The 24,075-nt window shown below is 44.1% G+C and overlaps 1 protein-coding gene and 1 long non-coding RNA gene across 3 annotated transcripts in view; one reads left to right on the forward strand and one right to left on the reverse strand.

Annotated features, from left to right (window-relative positions):
- The window catches only part of LOC132342109 (protocadherin gamma-A5-like), a 42,014-nt gene extending 26,216 nt beyond the window's left edge, over positions 1 to 15,798 (forward strand). Inside the window, exons 1-2 of the mRNA XM_002689236.6 lie at positions 8,028 to 13,231; positions 15,632 to 15,798. Of these exons, the coding sequence (XP_002689282.2) occupies positions 10,808 to 13,231; positions 15,632 to 15,658 (2,451 nt within the window). The 5' untranslated portion in view covers positions 8,028 to 10,807 and the 3' untranslated portion in view covers positions 15,659 to 15,798. Of the gene's footprint in view, positions 13,232 to 15,631 lie in introns of the transcript that reaches the window.
- An 83-nt stretch (positions 15,799 to 15,881) lies between these two features.
- LOC132345762 (uncharacterized) lies at positions 15,882 to 18,243 on the reverse strand. Of its 2 annotated transcripts, none has more exons than XR_009495283.1 (3): positions 18,154 to 18,243; positions 17,660 to 17,743; positions 15,882 to 16,949 (listed from the first exon to the last, which is right to left on the reverse strand). It is a non-coding gene; the product is annotated as an uncharacterized lncRNA (long non-coding RNA). The 2 variants fall into 2 exon arrangements; XR_009495282.1 differs by having other exon boundaries at positions 18,071 to 18,160.
- Positions 18,244 to 24,075: the final 5,832 nt, after the last annotated feature.

Consider the following 24,075-nt stretch of genomic DNA (forward strand, 5'->3'; position numbering starts at 1 on the left):
AATTAATGGAGTTTTGAGTCTGGTCAAAATTTATGAGTAATTTCTAGAAACTAAATATTATGTGAGTAATAATTAAAGAACTGAGTACTTGCTGCTTTATCTCAAATTTTCTCAGATTAGTAAACTGCTCTAAGTATTCATTAATAAGAAAGCTATAAAACATGCAATGATAATATAATTATTAAAATATTTCCTTTTTACCAATTATTTCTAAAATCAAAACTAAAGTTATAAGTAATAGTAAGATAATACCTTCTGGATGTGTCCTAATATGGAGAAGATCACTGAAACACCATATGCTCTTTATAGTGCTTCAGTTTAACTTTTCTTTTTACCTTTATTACTTCTTTTAACATCAGTTATTTATGCCTTGTTTTAGGTTTTGCAGCTTCATTAATGACTCGTTCGTTAAGCATTGAAAAATTATTCGAGTATATACTCAATGAAATATGCTATTCTAGAGTTTGAGGACTCACTGTGAACATGATCCTCACAGACATAACCTGTGGTCTCAAATCTTCTTATATAAAATCAATGAACAAATATCCTTCCCAAAGCTATTATCATATTTGTCAAGCCCATTTGCAAAGGGGTAAAACTAGCTCCTAAACAGTAGATATTTTCTAACAAGGGAATTAAAAACTTGCCCCAGATTTTAAAGGGTCAATCATGTGAGAAAACTTGTTTCTGTGTAGGTTGGGACTAGAACCCAGATCTCCAACTTCTTGGACACTGTCTTTTCAACTATTTATTCTTCTATTTTTCAAGTATAACCTTGCTTTTGGGGAGGGGTAAACATATCCTTTTTGCAATGCAAATTGAAATTGAGCTATGAGAATAATGCAACAAACTTAAAAGAGGTAGAAAAATTCTTCAAAAAAACTTGTCTCTGAAAAAACAAATTACTTTATCAGGCTTACTGTACAGGAAGCTTTGGATCAATTATAGATTTTCACTGCAAATTAAACAGCAGATGTTTGGTTTTGATTATTTTGGAGAAAATTGAACACGGAAAAGAAATGGTGTACAAGCGATCCTTTCTTTACCAAGAATAGATTGCAGTAACAGGTTAGGACTCTGAGTGTCGCTGTTCACCAATCGGGGGAAAAAAGAACCAGGAATTTAATCCGTACCACAAGATTTCTGCATCACAACGCACTGGCTTTGGGGTTTTAGAAAGCTTCTTCGAACAGGACCCCCGAGAGCTCCAACATCCAACGGTGAAAGCACCTTATCCTAGACCCCAAAGATCCTGGGAATCCCCAAGCCTCCACCAAGGGAACACCCAAGCGCGCAAGCTATTCCGCCGCGGAGCTGTCATGGCGTCTCCTCCTTTCTGCCCAAGATGCAACCGGCTAATCTGGATCTGTGTTCTCCTGGGGGCCCTGTGGAAAATCCGGGCCGAACAGATCCGCTACTCGGTGCCTGAGGAGATGGAAAAGGGCTCCTTCGTGGGCAACATCGCCAAGGACCTGGGGCTGGAACCCCAGGAGCTGGCGAAGCGCGGAGTCCGCATCGTCTCCAGAGGTAGGACGCAGCTCTTTGCTCTGAACCCGCGAAGTGGCAGCTTGGTCACCGCGGGCAGGATAGATCGGGAGGAGCTCTGTGACAGATCTCCCAAATGCGTAGTAAACCTAGAGATTCTCTTAGAAGACAAAGTGAAGATTTTTGGAGTTGAAGTGGAAATAATTGATGTTAATGATAATGCGCCCGACTTTGGGGCAGAGCAAAGGGAAATAAAAGTCGCTGAAAGTGAAAACCCTGGGACAAGGTTTCCTCTTCCTGAAGCTTTTGATCCGGATATAGGGATAAACTCCCTACAGGGTTACCAGCTCTGCTCGAATGTCCACTTCTCCCTAGACGTGCAAAGCGGAGCTGATGGGATTAAGTATCCTGAGCTGGTACTGGAGCACGCCCTGGACCGTGAGGAAGAGGCGGTTCACCACCTCATTTTGACCGCCTTTGACGGAGGCGACCCGGTTTACTCTGGCACTGCCAGGATTCTTGTAACACTTGTGGATACCAACGACAATGCCCCGGTATTCACTCAGCCCGAGTACCACATCAGTGTGCGGGAGAATGTGACGGTGGGCTCCAGGCTACTCACTGTAAAAGCCACTGATCCAGATGAAGGAGCCAATGGAGAAGTCACATATTCTTTCCGGAAAGTAAGAGATAAAATATCCCAGCTATTCCAGTTGAATTCTCTGACTGGGGACATAACGATATTGGGAGGTTTGGATTATGAGGACTCTGGATTCTATGATATAGATGTAGAAGCCCATGATGGACCTGGTCTCCGAGCCAGAAGTAAGGTGCTGGTGACAATTCTGGATGTAAATGACAATGCTCCAGAAGTCACAGTTACATCTCTCACCAGCTCTATCCAAGAAACTTCTTCCCCAGGCACAGTAATTGCACTTTTCAATGTGCATGACAGTGATTCAGGAGAGAATGGCCTTGTCACGTGTTCCATTCTGGATAACCTGCCGTTCACACTTGAAAAGACCTATGGAAATTATTATCAGTTGTTGACACTCAGGGCTCTAGATAGGGAAGAGGTGTCAGAATATAACATCACTGTAACTGCCACTGACCACGGAACTCCGCCATTGTCTACAGAAACATACATCTCACTAAATGTGGCAGACGTCAATGACAATCCACCTGCCTTTCCTTATGCTTCCTACATGGCCTACATTCCAGAAAACAACCACAGGGGAGCCTCCATCTTCTCTGTGACAGCCCAGGACCCTGATAGTAACCAGAATTCAAGGGTCACTTACTCTCTGGCTGAGGACACACTGCAGGGGTCGCCTCTCTCCACCTACGTCTCTATAAACAAGGACACTGGAGTCATGTATGCTTTGCAGTCCTTTGACTATGAGCAAGTTAGAGACCTGCAGCTACTGGTGACTGCTAGTGACAGCGGGGACCCACCCCTCAGCACCAACGTGTCTGTGAGCATATTTGTGCTGGACCAGAATGACAATGCACCCGAAATCCTATACCCCGCCCTCCCCACTGATGGTTCCATGGGTGTGGAGCTGGCACCCCGCTCCGCAGAGCCTGGCTACCTGGTCACCAAGGTGGTGGCAGTGGACAGAGACTCGGGACAGAACGCCTGGCTGTCCTATCGCCTGCTCAAGGCCAGTGACCCAGGGCTCTTCGCCGTGGGGCTGCACACGGGCGAGGTGCGCACAGCGCGGGCCCTGCTGGACAGAGACGCGCTCAAGCAGAGCCTGGTGGTGGCAGTCCAGGACCACGGCCAGCCCCCTCTCTCGGCCACCGTCACGCTCACGGTGGCTGTGGCTGACAGCATCCCAGACATCCTGACTGACCTAGGCAGCCTGAAGCCCTCAGTGGACCCTGACGACTCAGGCCTCACACTCTACCTGGTGGTGGCGGTGGCCGCGGTCTCCTGTGTCTTCCTCGCCTTTGTCATTGTGCTACTGGCTCTCAGACTGCGGCGCTGGCACACGTCGCGTCTGTTCCAGGCTTCGGGCAGCGGGTTGGCTGGCGTGCCGGCGTCTCAGTTTGTGGGCGTGGACGGGGTGCGGGCTTTCCTGCAGACCTATTCGCACGAGGTCTCGCTCACGGCGGACTCTCGGGGGAGTCACGTGATCTTCCCGCAGCCGAACTACGCGGACACGCTCATCAGTAGGGAGAGCTGTGAGAAAAGCGAGCCTCTCCTGATATCTCAAGATTTACTGGAAACAAAAGGAGAATCCAGTCTTAATCAGGTGAGTCAAATCTTGCCACACTGAAACGTAGGGAGAGAACTCCATAAATGTCTCCAATTATATTTCATATATATATGTGTGTGTGTGTGTGTACATATATAGATCAATAAAACACTTTTTTTTTGTATTCTGTTGCTTTAAAGTGGAAAGACAGATGATTCTTCAGTTGTTATTTATCCTTTGTAACCTTCATTTGGTTACACTGTCAGTAGCAATTTCTTAATTTTATACTTGTAACATCTCACATCTTTAAAGCCATTATTCTTTAGGCATTACTGAAAGGATAGACTAGAATTGTAAAATAGGAAGCAATTGTGTAAATTCATATTAACACATTCTCTTGTATGAGGCTATTGTTTCATCTCTATTGAGTATTTTTAAATTTCCTCTTTACACCCTACTGTGTTTTGCTTGAAATTTGCTTCTCTTTCCTTTGAGACAGGTGTTTTCCATTATGATTAAACAATAACAACTTATAAATATTGGAGAATATATTTAAATTTTGGATATAACTTTCACAGGGATAATTTCTCAATCAGATTGGTACATTTCACATATTGTGATTTTACAGTTTGTGATGTGAAGTGACTATGTATGATTTCTTTGGTGCAGGTGATTGTCAAAAATATTACCAATTTAATTCCACTCATATTTAATAGATTGCAGAAGTGATTTTAATAACTTCTAAATTACCTATTATGGTATCACTGTGAGACCCTTTTTGATTTCTAAGGAAAGCTTAATTGGACTATGCCTCAATTAAGCTTAAGAAGAAGAGTTTGAGTTTCTAAATGCCTTTGTCTTCATGGGAAATTGTGGTGCAATCCATAGAGTAAAAGAAGAATGTGTATGATACGTGTAACTGGCATGGAGAGTGGAAAAAGAAAATACTGATAATAAATGTATATTGAGAAGCAAATCGTATGTGAGGAGAGATCATTTAAAATAGTGAAGCTTAAAAATATAATTTGGTAATATCACTTGTCCTGAGACTATGACAGACATATTTGGATTCTTGCATTTAAAATGCATTTCTAGAATCAGAGTGATACTTTTTTTTTTTTTTTCGGTGCCTAGGAGGTAGGTAGGTTATTTATAACTAGTATAACATGAAAAATACATTGTTGTTTGAGTATACATCGGGTTTCTTTTATAAAATAATATTTCTGGTTAAATTGTTGCACAATTATATGATGGGCTAGTGCATAACTATAAGAAATTAAAAAATAGGAAACCTCTTTATGTACTACTGTCAGAAAATGTTATCTTCAAGACATAATGAGTGAAAGAAGCAAGATGTAGAACATGGAATATTGTTTACTTCATTTTGTGTCTCCCTATAAAGGGAGAACATTTATAAAATTCTACTGAATGATACAAAACACACTAATGGAATAATACTCTAAAAACATAACACTGATTTCTCCTGAGAGAAATGTGTTGTTTAAAGAGAGGGAGAGCCAGGAAAACATGACATGTGTACCTTTTGAATCTGGAACTTTATGAATGTATGCCTATTTAAAAACAAATATTCCTTTTAAGTTTTTTTTTTTTTTAAAAAGGAGAAAAAAAAATAGTTTTTTGCAACACCTTTAGAACACATTAGTGCAGTTTCTGGGAAAAACCTCTGGGCGTCGCTGTAGGTCAAAAGAAGGGAGAGAAGATAATCAGAGATGCATTTGGGAGCCTCTAAGAGGTTGACTTCCTGCTCAAACAGAGGAGGCCAGTACTGGTTTGGATACAAGAAACAAAAGCAGGAAAAAGTGACCCTACCCCGGATTTTGCCACCCCGGAGGGCTTATTTCTCCTCCCGACCAAGAAGCAGAGCAGCAGTGGAGGGAGACGGGATGAGGCTGAGCACTGAGACGAGCGGCCGGACGCGGTGGCGGCAGGTACTGTTACTGTTCCTGCTATCTTTATTCCGCGGGGCTCTCCCAAACCAAATTCGCTACTCAATTCCCGAGGAGCTGGCCAAAAACTCGGTTGTAGGAAATCTCGCTAAAGATCTAGGGCTCAGTGTCCCGGACTTGTCGGCCAGGAAGCTGCGGATTAGCGCGGAGAAGGAATATTTCGTTGTAAAACCTGAAAGCGGTGAATTACTTGTGAGTAACAGAATAGACCGAGAAGAGATTTGTGGGAGGAAGCCTCTGTGCGTTCTAGATTTCGATACTGTCGCCGAAAACCCACTTAATATTTTCCACGTAACAGTAATAGTAGAGGATATAAATGACAATACTCCGCTATTCAAACAGAGTAAGATTGATTTAAAAATTGGAGAATCCACTAAGCCAGGTAAAACATTTCCACTAGACCCGGCACTAGATTCGGATGCTGGTCCTAATTCACTGCAAAGATATTACCTTAATGGCAATGAGTACTTTGATCTCAGAGAGATACAGACTCCAGATGGACATAAATATCCTGAGCTGATTCTGAAACATTCTCTGGACAGAGAAGAGCAGAATTTTCATCAACTGCTACTGACAGCTGTAGACGGTGGGGACCCACCCCAGAGTGGCACCACCCAGATCCAAATCCAAGTTACAGATGCCAATGATAACCCCCCGGTGTTCAGCCAGGACGTGTACAGAGTCAGCCTGCAAGAGGGTGTGCCACCTGGCTTCTTAGTACTTCGAGTGACAGCCACCGATCAGGACGAAGGAGTCAACGCGGAGATCACCTACTCCTTTCATAATGTGGATGAACAAGTGAAACAGTTTTTTAACTTAAATCAAAGAACAGGAGAAATCACGTCAAATGATGATTTTGATTTTGAAATTGCTAATAGTTACACTCTCCGTATAGAAGCGAAAGATCCTGGAGATCTAGCAGCCCACTGCAGTGTCCAAGTCGACATTCTTGATGAGAATGATTGTGCACCTGAAATGATTGTGACTTCAGTATTTACTCCCCTACCAGAGGATTCACCACCAGGAACACTGATCGCCTTGATAAAAACTAAAGATAGAGACTCTGGAGAAAATGGGGAAGTTTACTGCCAAATTTTGGGAAAGGCCGAGTTTATATTGAAATCTTACTTGAAGAACTATTACAAGCTAACAACAGACAAGACCTTGGACCGAGAGGAGATCTCAGAATACAATATCACAGTAATGGCCACCGACAGAGGTAATCCGCCCCTCTCTTCTAGTATAACCATCACCCTGCACATCGCAGATGTCAACGACAACACTCCGGTTTTCCACCAGGCCTCCTACGTGGTCCACGTGCCAGAAAACAACCCACCTGGAGCTTCCATCGCGCATGTCAGCGCCTCCGACCCTGACCTAGGGCCCAATGGCCACGTCTCCTACTCCATCGTGGCCAGCGACCTGGAGCCGCGCGCGCTGTCGTCCTACGTGTCCGTGAACCCGCAGAGCGGCGTGGTGTTCGCACAGCGCGCCTTCGACCACGAGCAGCTTCGCGCCTTCGAACTGACGCTGCAGGCCCGGGACCACGGCTCGCCAGCGCTCAGCTCCAACGTGAGCCTGCGCGTGCTGGTGGGCGACCGCAACGACAATGCGCCCAGGGTCCTGTACCCGGCGCTGGGGCCCGACGGCTCGGCGCTCTTCGACACGGTGCCCCGCGCCGCGCAGCCCGGCTACCTAGTCACCAAAGTGGTGGCGGTGGACGCCGATTCTGGACACAACGCCTGGCTGTCCTACCACGTGCTGCAGGCCAGCGAGCCCGGACTGTTCAGCGTGGGGCTGCGCACGGGCGAGGTGCGCACGGCGAGGGCCTTGGGCGACAGGGACGCGGCCCGCCAGCGCCTGCTGGTCGCTGTGCGCGATGGGGGACAGCCGCCCCTCTCGGCCACCGCCACGCTGCTCCTGGTTTTCGCCGACAGCCTGCAGGAGGCGCTGCCGGACCTCAGCGACCAGCCCGCGCCGTCTGACCCCCAAGCTGAGCTGCAGTTTTACCTGGTGGTGGCCTTGGCCTTGATCTCGGTGCTTTTCCTCCTCGCGGTGATTCTGGCGGTCGCCCTGCACCTGCGACGCTCCTCCAGCCCTGCTGCTTGGGGCTGCTTTAAGCCTGGTCTCTGTGTCAAGTCTGCACCTGGAGTTCTCCCCCACTACAGTGAGGGAACGTTGCCCTATTCCTACAATCTGTGCGTTGCCTCTCAATCAGCTAAGACGGAATTTAATTTTCTCAATATCACCCCAGAAGTGGTTCCCCCTCAGGATCTCCTCTGCGAAGATGCCTCTTGGGTGCCAAGTACTAATCATGGAGATGCTGGTGTCCCATTTGCCTCGGATACTATTTTAAAGGTGAGTTTTAATTCAATTCACTTATTTTGCGGTTTCAATGTTTCTTAATAAATCACCTGAGTGGAGTAGAAGTCTTCAATTCATATTTCATTGTTTTGTAGGTAGAATTTAATTTTTTTTTTTTTTTTTTTTGCCTAAACGTCTTAGTCTTATTTAAGCAAATCTTTGACATAGGTTGCCTATCTTATGGAGAAGGCAGTGGCAACCCACTCCAGTACTCTTGCCTGGAAAATCCCATGGGTGGAGGGGAGGAGCCTGGTAGGCTACAGTCCATGGGGTTGCGAAGAGTCGGAGAGGACTGAGCGACTTCACTTTCACTTTTCACTTTCATGCCTTGGAGAAGGAAATGGCAACCCACTCCAGTGTGTTTTGCCTGGAGAATCCCAGGGATGGGGGAGCCTGGTGGGCTGCCGTCTCTGGGGTCGCACAGAGTGACTTAGCAGCAGCAGCAGCCTATCTTATGGGTGGGATTTATTTATCCGTGTGGGTGCTCAGTTGTTCAGTCGTGTCTAACTCTTTACGATTCTATGGATGTAGACCACCATGTTCTTCTGTCCTTGGGATTATCCTGGAATACTGGAGTAGGTTATGATTTCCTTCTCCAGGAGATCTTCAGGACCCTGGGATCGGACTCACACCTCTTGCATCTCCTGCATTGGCAGGCAGATTCTTTACCACTGAGCCACCTGGGAAGCCCCTTATTTACCCATAGTTACAAACTTTTCTACATAAGATACTTTGGTTTCTTCCTCATCTTTACGTTCCTTCCCTCTGGAAGTTTATAACTGTTGAGAACTTAAGCTCTTTGTTTTTCCTTCAGAGTCTTTATATTAGTTTCATTCGTTTTAGCTATGCTTCCTCTTAGAAGTATAGTACTTAAGAGTAAAGAGATCTCCCAATCTCACTAGTTTGGAAAACTGAGAACCCAAGAAAGAAGAATTTTAGTCAATGATATGGCCTGTCAACAGCAGAGCATAGGTAGGACTGACATGAACACCAGCACTCTAAGCATCTTTACAAGCTAAGTGTCTTGGGATCCCAGATCTATTTTAAAAGGTCATGCAAAGTTTGAGGTATGCAGTGTCTGCTAATAAAAATGTGTTTAATAAATGGGAGAAATGTTTTCTCTGTCATGTACAGTAACAAATTGCTCTTTTGAAAAATCATACATTGAGAAAATTTTTGTGACCTTTTCTCACAGTTTACTTAAAACTTCATTTTTAAAGTTTTCTAGATATAAATGTAAAATACTTTTATTTTCTTCATTTTCCTGTGAGGTGTCTTTAAGTAAAAATTGCTCTCTCACTTAATGGACTCTCTGAAATCACCTTTCTTTTTAGTCATGACATATTTCTTTTTTGCTATCATATAAAGATGATAACATTAAATATCTGTCTTAATAGAAAGGCCACTTACTGCCTGCTCAATGATAAGTATCTGGACTTGTTTTTCTGTTTGGGTGATGAACTAAATCCTTTTCAGCCACAATCACTATACTGATTTTCCCCAGGTGTAACTGTAAAACATCTAACTCCAACTCAGACATAGTAATTAGAAAATATAAATAACGCATAGTTAATTCAACTCGAACTCTCAATGTGATATAGTGTAGCTGCCAAGTGTGAAAATCTTGAAACTTTCTCAGACTTCAGAAGTAACAAAAAGCAAAAAAAACTAAAAACCCTTTATTTCCTCTGCATATGACAACTAATACAATTTGCATAATACAGTGGGCCTTTTTTCAAAGGTCTATTGAGAGCTAGGATTGTTTTTTTGGTGTTCTTATGTACAAATGGGCATATTTTCATAAACATATCCTAATTAAAAATGAGATCTTAAAGCCTACAAAAACTTCTGATGTCCTAATTAGATGGGCTCAATATAAGTAAGTGAATAAAGGGCATAGGCTCAATGGCACATTAAATAAAACTTTCTAAAGAAGTAAAAAAGAGAGGGAGAGGATATATGTATACTTATGGCTGATTTGTGTTGTATTTAGAAACTAACACAACACTGTAAAACAATTATCCTCCAAATAAAAACATTTTTTTAAATAGTAAAAAGTGCAATTCTCAGGCCTGACTCCAGACTAACTGAATCAGCAGTTCTGGGCCCACCAGCATTTCCTTTCTAACAAGCTCTCGAGTGACTCTCCAGGTGACTCTCTCACAGGCAGAGCGGGGGAGAACCAATTCTGCCTGATCTCCAAACCACCCCTCACCCCAGACCAAAATCTATGTCTGGTCCCTTTCCAATCTATATGATGTGCATGGTTCATCAGAGTTTCTGCCATAAACCAAAGAAGAAGAAACCTGCCCCATTTGAACAATAGGAACACCCTCTAATCACTTAATTCTCTCTTCAAAGAATAAATAAGAATTTTTAAAAAAGTAAAAAAGAATAATTATATTAATCTCAGAATTAATCTTGTAGAAGTCTTTTGTTATTTCAGAATTAAATATTATTTTTATATAAACAATGTCATGTAATCTATTAAGGATACAGAAAATTATTAAAAATAAAATATAATTAAACATTTTTGACATGAAAACAGAATTGGTGTAGTAACTAGTTAGAACTCTGAGCGTCGCTGTTCACCAAGTGGGAATAAAGCTGCCGCTGATGCGATCAGACTCCGCTCCTTCCGCACAAAACACGCGCCGATCAGAGAAGCTCCTGGGAAGTCGCCCTCCCGCGCCTCTCTTCTCATAAGGGAATTGTTCCCGTTGGCTTTAGAGAAATAAGGAAACAGCAGGCTGGAACCAGGACTAAGAGAAAACTGGTCTGAGAGAGGCAATGGCGGATCCACTGAGGGGTTGGGGCTGCAGTGAGCCGTTCCTGCTCTTCATTCTCCTGGGGACGCTGTGGGAAGCTGGGGCCGGGCACATCCGCTACTCGGTACCAGAGGAGCTGGACAAAGGCTCCTTCGTGGGTAACATCGCCAAGGATCTCGGGCTGGAGCCCCGGGAGCTGGAGGAGCGCGGAGTCCGCATCGTCTCCAGAGGTAGGACGCAACTCTTTGCTCTGAATCCGCGAAGCGGCAGCTTAGTCACTGCAGACAGGATAGACCGGGAGGAGCTCTGCGCTCAGAGCGCGCGGTGTCTAGTGAGTTTTAACATCTTGGTTGAGAATAAAATGAAAATGTATGGGGTAGAAGTAGAAATAACCGATATTAATGATAACTTCCCGCGTTTCCGGGATGAGGAAGTAAAAGTAAAAGTCAATGAAAATGCGGCAGTGGGAACACCATTAGTACTTCCCTTCGCTCGAGATGCGGATGTGGGTGTGAACTCCCTCCAGAGGTACCAGCTCAGCTCCAATATACACTTCTCTTTGGATGAGAAAAGCGGAGGAGATGGACAGAAATATCCAGAACTGGTACTGGAACAGCCCTTGGATCGCGAGAAAGTACCTGTTCACGATCTCCTCCTCACAGCTCTAGATGGCGGAGACCCCATACTCTCTGGTACCACGCACATCCACGTGATGGTCCTCGATGCAAACGATAATGCTCCCCTGTTCACCCAACCTGAGTACAGAGTGAGTGTTCCAGAGAACATAGCTGTCGGCACTCGGCTGCTCACAGTAACTGCTACGGATCCAGATGAGGGAATAAATGGGAAATTGACATACTCTTTTCGCAATGAAGAAGAAAAAATTTCAGAGACTTTCCAACTTGAGTCCAACTTGGGTGAAATCTCAACTGTGCAACCACTGGATTATGAAGAATCCAGATTCTATAACATGGAAGTGGTAGCTCAGGATGGAGGTGCTCTTCTTGCCAGCGCTAAGGTACTAATCACAGTACAGGACGTGAATGACAATGCGCCTGAAGTACTCCTCACCTCTCTGTCCAGTACCGTCTCTGAAGACTGTCTTCCGGGAACCATAATTGCGCTGTTTAGCGTACATGATGGTGATTCTGGAGAGAATGGCGAGATTGTGTGTTCTATTCCCAGGAACTTGCCCTTTAAACTGGAAAAGTCAGTTGATAATTACTATCACTTATTGACAACTAGAGCCCTGGACAGAGAAGAGATCTCAGATTACAACATCACAGTAACTGTCACTGACTGTGGAAATCCACCACTGTCTACAGAAAACCACATCTTCCTGAAAGTGGCAGACATCAACGACAACCCTCCCATTTTCCTTCACACCTCATACTACACCTACATCCCAGAAAACAACCCCAGAGGCATCTCGATCTTCTCTGTGAATGCCCACGATCCCGACAGCGGCAACAACGCCCAGGTCACTTATGCTCTGGCTGAGGACAAATTTCAGGGAACGCCTCTGTCATCCTATGTGTCCATCAACTCTGACACGGGAGCCCTGTATGCACTGAGGTCTTTTGACTATGAGCAGGTTAGAGAACTGCAACTGTGGGTGACAGCCAGTGACAATGGAGACCCTCCACTCAGCAGCAATGTGTCCCTGAGCCTGTTCATCCTGGACCAGAACGACAACGCACCTGAAATCTTGTATCCTGCCCTCCCCATCGATGGCTCCACGGGTGTGGAGCTGGCACCCCGCTCTGCAGAGCCTGGCTACCTGGTCACCAAGGTGGTGGCAGTGGACAGAGACTCAGGACAGAACGCCTGGCTGTCCTACCGCCTGCTCAAGGCCAGCGAGCCAGGACTCTTCACAGTGGGGCTGCACACAGGCGAGGTGCGCACAGCGCGGGCGCTGCTGGACAGAGATGCAATCAAGCAGAACCTGGTGGTGGTGGTCCAAGATCACGGCCAGCCCCCTCTCTCGGCCACGGTCACGCTCACGGTGGCTGTGGCTGACAGCATCCCAGATGTGCTGGCCGACTTGGGCAGCCTCGAACCCTCCACTGACCCTGACGACTCAGGGCTCACTTTGTACCTGGTGGTGGCTGTGGCCTCGGTCTCCTGCGTCTTCCTCGCCTTTGTCATCGCGCTGCTGACTCTCAGACTGCGGCGCTGGTACACGTCGCGCACCCTGCAGGCTTCGGGCAGCGGGTTGGCAGGCTTGCCCGCCTCTCACTTTGTGGGCGTGGACGGGGTGCGGGCTTTCCTTCAGACCTATTCGCACGAGGTCTCGCTCACCGCGGACTCTCGAGGGAGTCACGTGGTCTTCCCGCAGCCCAACTACGCAGACACGCTCATCAGCCAGGAGAGCTGTGAGAAAAGCGAGCCTCTCCTGATACCTGAGAAGATAAGCGCAAAGGAAAGAGAGCTAGAAGTTCTTCAGGTGAGTTTTCTTTTTCAGTAGGGATGCTTGGAGCATTTTCTTCATTTGTTTTCATCATTTTTCTCCCACATTCAAAATCGCTTAATTATGTAGTGAATCATTATTTATTTGCTTTATTTACTGATGAACTTGATTTAATTTGATAATTGATGTTTTCTCCATTTGTTTTCTCATTATATTTTGAGTTTAATGTTTCTTTCTATAATGTGTGGGTATTTTAGAAACTCTAGCTGATCTCCAGATGCTTAAGTGAAGCAAGGATTTTTTTTTTAAAGTGGCTATACATAATCATTTTATCCAAAGACTTTCTTATACTAGAACTGTTTGTTAATAGGTGTTTAATTAGTCCTAATTGTTGGATGTAATGTTCTCTTTTGAATATTTGCCTAAATACCATAGTACATATGTTTGGAAAAAGTATTCCACAGCATTGGTATTTTAGTACCTGCAATTTAGTAATAATAATAATTTGCATAAATAAGTGGAAGAATATAGAAAACATGATGAATATCAGAAAGACAGATTAAATTTATAGTGATAATATCTGTGGCATTCTAAAATCTGGAAAGCTTGGGTTAAATTATGTAATAATTGGACTTGTGTATTTGTTGAGAGAGGAATTCAATAAGATGGAGCCTTTGAATTGTGGTTTAGAATAAATTCTGTGATGCAGTTTAAAATCTCCAACTAGATACAGTCATTGAATACAAATATGCCATACGCTTGGCATCTTTTGGTTACACACCACCCCTCCACCTTTCAGGATCAATATGGACCTAAATGTTTGCATTTCTGAAAGTGCAGGTACAGTTCCACTTTATTACAAGAGTTTAAGATCCGTATTTGGAAAGTCAATTAATGAAATAAAATTCAACTGATGAAATAAGACAGGACAAGAGAAATTAAAGATAAAATCCTCTGTCTTTGTTTTATCCTCCTCCCTCCCTAATATGCAGCGTATATCTGCATTACAGGCTAACCAGAGCTCCTCAGAGATGGGAATGCCTGCCTGGCTGTAAAAATCAGTATTTTTTTCTTCTGATGCTATCTGTGTAACTTCTTAAAAGAATAGTGCTCTTTCCCAGCTCTGTAGGGGGTCACAGTGACTTTCTGCTTGTTTTGTACTGCTTACCTGGACCATGGATCCTTGGTGAACTTTACACAAAGTATCAGTACATTATTTTTATATATGATCCTTTGTCTCTAAAAAAAATGCGTATTACTGTGCCTTCAACTTCTAACAGGTGGAGCAGTTCTCAGAACTTTCTGAGAAGCTGCTTCCTTGGTTATAATCCTCAGTTTGGTTTGAATAAAATTCCCTTTTTTTTCCTTCCTAACTTGATAGTTAATTAAATCTTCACTGACACAACTTTAAAAAGACTTGAAAATTTAAAAAGGATTTCTCAGGGATGTACTCATCTTAAACTATGAGATTTTTCTGATGAAATACGACTTACTGGTCTGTGTGTCTCAAATTTCATGAATATGTCTTATATAATGGACGAATTGTGTGCCCTATTCATTTTTGTATATGGTTAGCTGGAGATGATTTTTAGATCTGTTTTTAAAAAGATTTTTCAATCTTTTAAATTCTGTACTTTCAACAACTTGAACATCAGCTGCAAATTATGAATAAACAGGGAAAATGGGAATATTATTAACATACCTATGGGTTACATTACTTAATAACATGAAAGGGTTATCATGCATTTGGGAATGTGAGACCACTTGATTTTTCTTTTTTAATATTTATATGAAGGGAATCTAATTATATATGGGTAATTTTGACCTCACTGCATACAATGTGCAGACTCACTGAATAGTGAATTCATCCAAAGAGTAGCAAGAGACCTATCTCTGTGATAGGTACAGATGCCATTCACTCATGCATGAAAACTCACTTTTCATTATTTTTGAAGTAAAAGAATACTGTATAGATTTGGGTATATGCTCTAGACTCTTTTTCATGCAATGGGAAAAAATATTTTCTATATCTCTATAACCTTCAATAGCCTTTACATAATAAAATGTTTGATCTACACACTGTGAGTGTCTATACTATGTATACTCTATAGTCTTAAATATTTGAATCTTTAGTTTCATATGTGTTCTGAAAAAAACTTCCCTGTACTAACTGAAGTGTTCATACAGTGGTAAAAAAAAGAAAAGAAAAGAAAAGAAAGGGGGGCACTTGCTCAGTCATATTTTGAAGCAAAGTCTTGTTATTTTATGTTCGTATTAGAGATACCAGTGAATTTCTGTTTAGCATCCTGGATAAATCAGTTTTTCCACTATAAGATGAGTTCTACATTGTTATACATCTTCTAAGCTTTATAATGATAATGTATTATGTGGTTAAAAAACTATTTCTGAATTAATATTCTAATATTCACCCATCAGAAACATGGAAATTGGAGTGCTTATTGATATGGAAGAGTGTCTATAACAAAGAGTTGAGATAATCAGATAGTTGAAAGGCAACCAAGAAAAAGTGGACTACGTAGATCACTTTCTCTGGAATATATCTTTATGAGGATTCATACTTCACTTCCAAAATCCAAATAATTCACCATTGCTGAGCTACATAAGAAGAAACAGTACAATTAAAGACAATGGTAACATAGTGTGGAAAAAAATAAGCTTAGTGAAATAGTTTTAAAATTATGGTCATTTAATAAAAATAGACTTGGAAACTAAGGAAAAGAGAGTTTCTTGCTTCTTACCATACTTCTGTTTTATAAGGACAACCAGTCTCCTTGCTATCCATCAATTATCTGAAGAAGATTATAACATCTATCTTTACTAAAACTAAAAGCTGTGAGATTTATAACTTTTATAAGTTAGAAGGAAAGAAAGAGCGAAATAACAATACATATCAAGATATTTCATGAATTTTAATATTATACTTTCTGCCACCACTTTCATTTGTGTCACTTTCCGGATATTATTTTATTTGGTCCTCAATTTTACTAAGGCACACAGGAAAGATGTTATTATGGCTACTGTATGAAATGGAAACTAAAAGCACGATGACGCCAATAAACATCTTCAGCAAGATACCTCTGGCTTTGAGGAATAAAAATCACCTGATTTGGAGGCATAAAGTTCAAGTTCGAAGAAATTATAGAGAGAAAGAAGATATATTAAATATTTGAAAGGCTAAAATCCTTATAGCATGGGACAAATGAGTATCTATATCAGGACACAATGGACCTGTCTTCTAGCCGGCTCTGTATTTGGAGCTGATTTAGTAATCACTAACGCAGTTCTGCAGCCGAGTCGCGGGGTGCCGCTGTTGCCTAGTGCTGAACAAAAAGTATCGGCTCCTTCTGACGCAAAGGAATCTCCTGTGGACCGCGAAATCGCGAGATCTGTGCACTTTCAGGTTTTCTGCGGCGGAAATATCTATGCGAGAATCGGTCTGTCAAGACCTGTCAAGGAGTCTCTCCTGCTCAGAAGTCCTTGGGATAATTTAGCGGTCACAGCTCTTCTGAATCAGAAAGGCAAAGGCGCGGAGGGTGGGATGGGACACCGCTTGGGACCGAAGCTCCAGGCTGGGCGGAGGCGAATGCTGTTTCTCTTCCTGCTGTCTTTGTTCCGCCCGGCGCTTTCAGAGCAAATCCGCTACACTATTCCAGAGGAGCTGGCCAGGGGCTCGCTGGTGGGGAACCTCGCCAAGGATCTGGGGCTTGGCCTGCGAGATTTGCCTACTCGGAACCTGCGGGTTAGTGCAGAGAAGAAATTCTTCACAGTGAACACCGATAACGGAGACTTACTTGTGAGCGACCGTATAGACCGAGAGCAGGTTTGTGGCAGGAAATCAACGTGTGTTCTGGAATTAGAAATGGTCGCTGAAAAGCCTTTGAACTTTTTTCATATAACCGTGGAGATTCAGGATGTCAACGACAACCCACCGACCTTTAGCCAAAATGTCACTGAGCTGGAAATCAGTGAAATGACCCCAACTGGAGCCACCTTTGCCCTGGAATCTGCACAAGATTCAGATGTAGGTGTCAATTCCCTGCAGCAGTACTACCTCAGCCCTGACCCCCATTTCTCTTTGATCCAGAAGGAGAACCCAGACGGCAGTAGATACCCGGAACTGGTAGTGAAGGCTCCTCTGGACAGAGAAGAGCAGTCCTGCCACCACCTGGTCCTCATGGCTGTGGATGGGGGTGAGCCAGCCAGAAGCTGCACTACCCAGATCAGGGTAGTTGTGGCAGACGCAAATGATAACCCCCCAGTGTTCACCCAGGACGTGTACAGGGTCAGTGTTCCAGAGAACCTACCCCTGGGTTCCTCTGTGCTAAGAGTGAGGGCCACTGACTTGGATGAGGGCATCAATGCCGAGATCGCCTACACTTTTATTAACGTTGACAAGGCAGTAAGACAACTGTTCAAGCTGGACAGTAAAACAGGGGAACTCACCACCGTTGGAGGACTGGACTTTGAAGAGAGAGAGAGCTACACGATTGGGGTGGAAGCAAAGGATGGTGGACATCACACTGCCCACTGCAAAATACAAATAGACATTTTGGATGAAAATGACAATGTTCCTGAGATAACCCTGGATTCTGAATCTAAATATATAAAAGAAGACACTGAGCTTGGGACTGTTGTTGCTTTGATCAAAACACATGATCTAGATTCTGGGTTTAATGGGGAAGTCTTATGCCAAATAAAAGGAAATTTCCCATTTAAAATAGTTCAAGATACAAAAAACACATACAAGCTGGTGACTGAAAGAGTCTTAGATCGAGAGAAGACTCCAGAATACAATGTCACTATAACAGCTACGGACAAAGGCAAGCCGCCCCTTTCCTCTAAAAGAAGTGTCACCTTGAAAGTCGCGGACGTCAACGACAACGTTCCGCTTTTCCACCAGGCCTCCTACGTGGTCCATGTGCCAGAAAACAACCCACCTGGCACTTCCATCGCCCAAGTTAACGCTTCGGATCCCGATTTGGGGTCCAACGGCCAGGTCTCCTACTCCATCGTGGCCAGCGACCTGGAGCCACGCGCGCTGTCGTCCTACGTGTCCGTGAACCCGCAGAGTGGCGTGGTGTTCGCGCAGCGCGCCTTCGACCACGAGCAGCTACGCGTTTTCGAACTGACACTGCAGGCCCGCGACCACGGCTCGCCAGCGCTCAGCTCCAACGTGAGCCTGCGCGTGCTGGTGGGCGACCGCAACGACAACGCGCCCAGGGTGCTGTACCCGGCGCTGGGGCCCGACGGCTCGGCGCTCTTCGACACGGTGCCCCGCGCCGCGCAGCCCGGCTACCTAGTCACCAAAGTGGTGGCGGTGGACGCCGATTCTGGACACAACGCTTGGCTGTCCTACCACGTGCTGCAGGCCAACGAGCCCGGACTGTTTAGCGTGGGGCTGCGCACAGGCGAGGTGCGGACGGCCCGGGCCTTGGGCGACAGGGACGCGGCCCGCCAGCGCCTGCTGGTCGCTGTGCGCGATGGGGGACAGCCGCCCCTCTCGGCCACCGCCACGCTGCTCCTGGTTTTCGCCGACAGCCTGCAGGAGGCGCTGCCGGACCTCAGTGACCGGCCCTCGCCCTCTGACCCCCAGGCTGAGCTGCAGTTTTATCTGGTGGTGGCCTTGGCCTTGATCTCCGTGCTCTTCCTGCTCTCGGTGATTCTGGCAGTCGCCCTAAGTTTGCGGCGCTCCTCCAACCCTGCTACTTGGAGTTGCTTTCAAACTAGTTTTTGCTCCAAAACTGGACCTGGAGTCCTCCCCAACTATGGGGAAGGGACTTTACCTTATTCCTACAATCTGTGTGCTGCCGCACATTCCTCAAAGACTGAGTTTAAATTTCTCAATATAAAGCCTGAAAATGCTCCACCACAAGACCTTCTATGTAATGAAGCCTTTTGTCTTGAAAGTACCAGTAATGACAATGCCCAAGTGACTTCTAATTCAGTCAATTTGCAACAGGTGAGTTACTTCAAAACCTTTTCCTCCCATAAATATCATTAGGTTTCAGATAATTATTTTAGAAGTTAAAAAGTATGCAGGCTAACTCTAGCAGTTTTTGGTGTTTTATTGATTTTTCTGGGCATAGAATGGGGATGAGAGGGGGTCTTAGAAATTCTTTGATCATTTATCTGTGTTGCAGTAGTTCTTTCATAGAATGCCACTTAGTAATACTCTTGAAATTTCTATTAATTCTAAAACAGTCTGTCCAGAAACATTTTTAATATGCTAGTATCTTACATTCTCACTGTAAGATGTTATTTATATCTATGTAGACAATTAAGTGGATTACATAAATTCAGGGTAGTCAGTCCTAAACATTGTTATACATAATATAAATATAAGAATACTTTTTCACTGTAGCCTATATATTTTCACTTTCATTGCATTTTCTTTAAAGTATACACAAATATTGGCTAAATAGTGCAGTTCTTAATCTATGTTAATAAAAATAGGTAATAACATCTAAAAATGACAACTCCTGTAACATAGTGGTGGATTGGTTCTAAACCTGTTCGTGGTTGTTGGTGCCCTTATTGAAAATTAGACAAATATAAACGATGGTGGAGTGTGGAGTTCAAAATTTACCGAAAAGTGTAAAAGTATTTGTGTTCTCCAAGACCCTAAGAGATGTCACAAAAATAAGCATCATTCCAAGAAACATTTAAAATTTCAGAATATGATATTTTATTTTTCCAAATGCTTTTAATTCTTGGGGAGAGAAATATTGAGTGTCATCTATACAGATTTAGCAGAAATAAGACCCTTTGTATTGATGGTTTCCGCAGAACGGTGCAGTATTAAGATAGGACTCTAAGCGTCGCTGTTCACTAACCCGGGTAAGGAAAGCGGTGAGAACTCGAGTTATATCCTCAAAGCACAAAGCAGATTATACAGGAAAAGCTCTGCCGCTGCGCAGAAAGCCTTCCCTAAATCGATTCGCATCTGATCACTGCTTGTTTATTGGCCTTGACCGCCAATTCTGAGACGCTCCAAACTGATGCGAACGTGTCCCCCCAGCTCATAATCCCAGGGAAGTCCAGAACGAGCCAGTAATGGCGGTTCTGCAAAGCCGCTGGCATTATAGCGGGTTGATCCTGCTCTTCATACTCCTGGGGACGCTGCGGGAGGCCAGGGCCGGGCAGATCCATTACTCCATTCCTGAGGAGCTGGACAAAGGCTCCTTCGTGGGCAACATTGCCAGGGATCTCGGGCTGGAGCCCCAGGAGCTGGCGGAGCGCGGAGTCCGCATCGTCTCCAGAGGTAGGATGCAGCTCTTTGCTCTGAACTCGCGAAGCGGCAGCTTGGTCACCGCGGGCAGGATAGACAGGGAGGAGCTCTGCGCTCAGAGGGCTCGGTGTCTGGTGAATTTTAACATCCTTGTTGAGGATAAATTGAATCTTTTTCCCGTGGAAGTGGAAATAGTGGACATTAATGACAATGCACCCCGATTCTTAAGGGAAGAATTGGAAGTAAAAATTATCGAAAACGCAGCCTTATCCTCTCGATTTCCACTAATGGAGGTCTATGACCCGGATGTGGGAGTGAACTCTCTCCAGGGCTTCAAGCTCAGCGAGAATAGTCACTTCTCCGTGGAAATGCCGGGTAAAGCTGATGGGCCCAAATACCCAGAGCTGGTGCTGGAGCGCGCACTGGACCGGGAGGAACAAGCCATTCACCGCCTGGTCCTTACTGCCACGGATGGTGGTGACCCTGCCCGCTCCAGTGTGGCTCGAATCCTGGTAACTGTCCTAGATGCAAATGACAACGCTCCAGTCTTTACTCAGCCTGTGTATCGTGTGAATGTCCCTGAAAATCTGCCAGTAGGTACGCCAGTGTTGTCGGTAAATGCCACGGACCAGGATGAAGGAGTCCACGCAGAAGTAACATATTCTGTAGTGAGGATAACAGAAAAAATCTCAAAGACTTTCTGCCTGAATGTTTTGACTGGAGAGATATCAACTTCTGCAATTCTAGACTATGAAGACACTAGCTTTTATGAGCTGGATATTGAAGCCCGGGATGGCCCAGGTCTACAAGACAGAGCCAAAGTCTTAATTACTATCTTGGATGTAAATGACAATGTACCAGAAGTGGTAGTTACATCTGGAAGCAGATCAGTTGCTGAAAGTACACCACCAGGCACAGTGATCATTCTTTTTCAAGTATATGATCGAGACTCTGGACTGAATGGCCTGGTAACATGTTCTATCTCAAAAAGTTTGCCATTTGAACTGGAAAAATCAGTAGACAATTATTATCGACTAGTGACGAGTACAGTTCTAGATAGAGAACAGGTATCCACATACAACATCACTGTGACAGCCACCGACAAAGGAATACCACCTCTGTCTACAGAAATGCTCATCTCCCTAAATGTGGCAGACATCAATGATAACCCACCTGCTTTTCCCCATACCTCCTACTCTGTCTACATTCCTGAGAACAATCCCAGAGGTGCCTCCATTTTCTCAGTAACTGCACATGATCCTGACAATCGTGAGAATGCCCAGGTTACCTATTCCTTAGCTGAAGACACCATCCAGGGGGTACCTCTGTCCTCCTACATCTCCATCAACTCTGACACTGGCATCCTGTATGCGTTGCACTCCTTCGACTATGAACAGTTTCGTGACCTGCAGTTGAGAGTGATTGCAAGTGACAGTGGGGACCCACCACTCAGCAGCAATGTGTCTCTGAGCATATTTGTGCTGGACCGGAATGACAACACACCTGAGATTCTGTACCCCGTCCTCCCTACTGATGGTTCTACTGGTGTGGAGCTGGCACCTCGCTCTGCAGAGCCAGGCTACCTGGTCACCAAGGTGGTGGCAGTAGACAGAGATTCAGGCCAGAACGCCTGGCTGTCCTACCGTCTGCTCAAGGCCAGTGAGCCAGGGCTCTTTGTGGTGGGACTGCACACGGGCGAGGTGCGCACAGCGCGGGCCCTGCTGGACAGAGATGCTCTCAAGCAGAGCCTGGTTGTGGCAGTCCAGGATCATGGGCAGCCCCCTCTCTCTGCCACCGTCACACTCACGGTGGCTGTGGCCGACAGCATCCCAGATGTCCTGGCGGACCTGGGCAGCCTGGAGGTCCCTCACGACTCTGACGCTTCAGGCCTCACGCTGTACCTGGTGGTGGCTGTGGCTGCGGTGTCCTGTGTCTTCCTTGCCTTTGTCATCGTCCTACTGGCTCTCAGATTGCGGCATTGGCACCTGTCGCGTCTGCTCCAGACTTCGGGCAGTGGGTTGGCTCGAGTGCCCGCCTCTCACTTTGTGGGCGTGGACGGGGTGCGGGCTTTCCTGCAGACCTATTCGCACGAGGTCTCGCTCACGGCGGACTCTCGGGGGAGTCACGTGATCTTCCCGCAGCCGAACTACGCGGACACGCTCATCAGCCAGGAGAGCTGTGGGAAAAGCGAGCCTCTCTTGATTCAGGAAGATTTTTGTAAAGAGCAAGACTCCACTGTTCAGGTGAGGTTATTTGTTTTTATTGTTCTTATTTGAACAGTAAAAGTTAAAATTCTCTCGGTTCAGTGCCTGATATTCTTAGTCTTTTGCAGTGAATTATATAGTTTTGAGAAGATTTTTCTTTTGTGTCAGTAGAGGTCTATTAAATCTTAGTTTTCTCAAGTTTCACCCCCAAACCTTAATAAAGTATGTACCGAATTTCCTTTAACTTTTCTCCTCTTGGCAAGCTCTTTGTGCCATGGGTTGCTTTCCTCTTGCTTCTTAGTTATTGTTTTTCTATTATGTGGCATATCTGAGATTCTTTGTTTTATAATGTGAAAAAACCCAGAATTATGGCATCTGATAAGGAAGATCTTTTTTCTTCCCGGTGTTAACTAAAGCAAGTGTTTTCTAAAATGATGGAATCTATGAGAGATATTTTCCCTCTTAACTAATTAGGAATCAAAAATGATTTTATAATAAATAAGAGAAATTGATGTATGAAGACCTGAATAATATTCCTAGAACTATCTGTTATTCTTTTCAGGACAATCGCAATATCTATAGCCTTCAAGTTAAAATTTAAGTTAAAAAGACTTGTCTTATCTACCTCACATAAACTCTGGGAAAAGAAAATAATTTTATTAAAAAACATTCAAACTATAAAGTAGTACAGTGAGCAAATATTTGTTTACATCACCATTATTATAATTTTGGATTGATAACAAATAAGTATAAGTGCCTGATGCTGTATGCCTACTACAATGATTTTTTTGCAGTCTGCGTGTTTGATAGTATTTAAAAATGAATGTGAATTGTTAGATGTGGCAAGTAGTGTCCACTTACAAGATATATCTCTAAAAATAGAGGACTAGTGAATGAGAACGAAGGATTAATAGTATTCAAATAAGAATTTAAATGATTTATCATATTTAGCCCAGATAAAATAAAGCTTTTGTTACACGGGAACTCTATTCAAATATTTAAGGAAGGAAGAGTTGTCATTTAAAAGAATGATTACTCAATTCATCATAGCACAAAGGTGTGAATAAAACTATGGCTTGAGTAGAAAGCAGCAAAGTTCTGAGTTGTTAAACAGAAAATGAATTGCCTTAGGAGCTAGAAGATTCTGTTACTGGTGCTTTTCAAAAATAAGTTGATGGTCCTGAGATTAATGGAATACAGGAGATAATATAATTTGATGAGTTGTTGAACTTCATGCTAGCCAAGCTCTTTTCCAATCCTGAGTTTAGGGTTCTATTATTTGATAATATAATGGATTTGCCACTTGTGCATCTTGATTTGGTATGCACATGTAAAATAGACAATTCAGAAAATGCCTTGAAAATGAATGAGAACCTCATTTGTAACCTGAAATTGTCAGTATTCATAAAGAAAGATAATACTGAGTT

This window comes from Bos taurus, chromosome 7 (genome assembly GCF_002263795.3).
Source record: "Bos taurus isolate L1 Dominette 01449 registration number 42190680 breed Hereford chromosome 7, ARS-UCD2.0, whole genome shotgun sequence".
Classification (NCBI taxonomy): Eukaryota; Metazoa; Chordata; class Mammalia; order Artiodactyla; family Bovidae; genus Bos; species Bos taurus.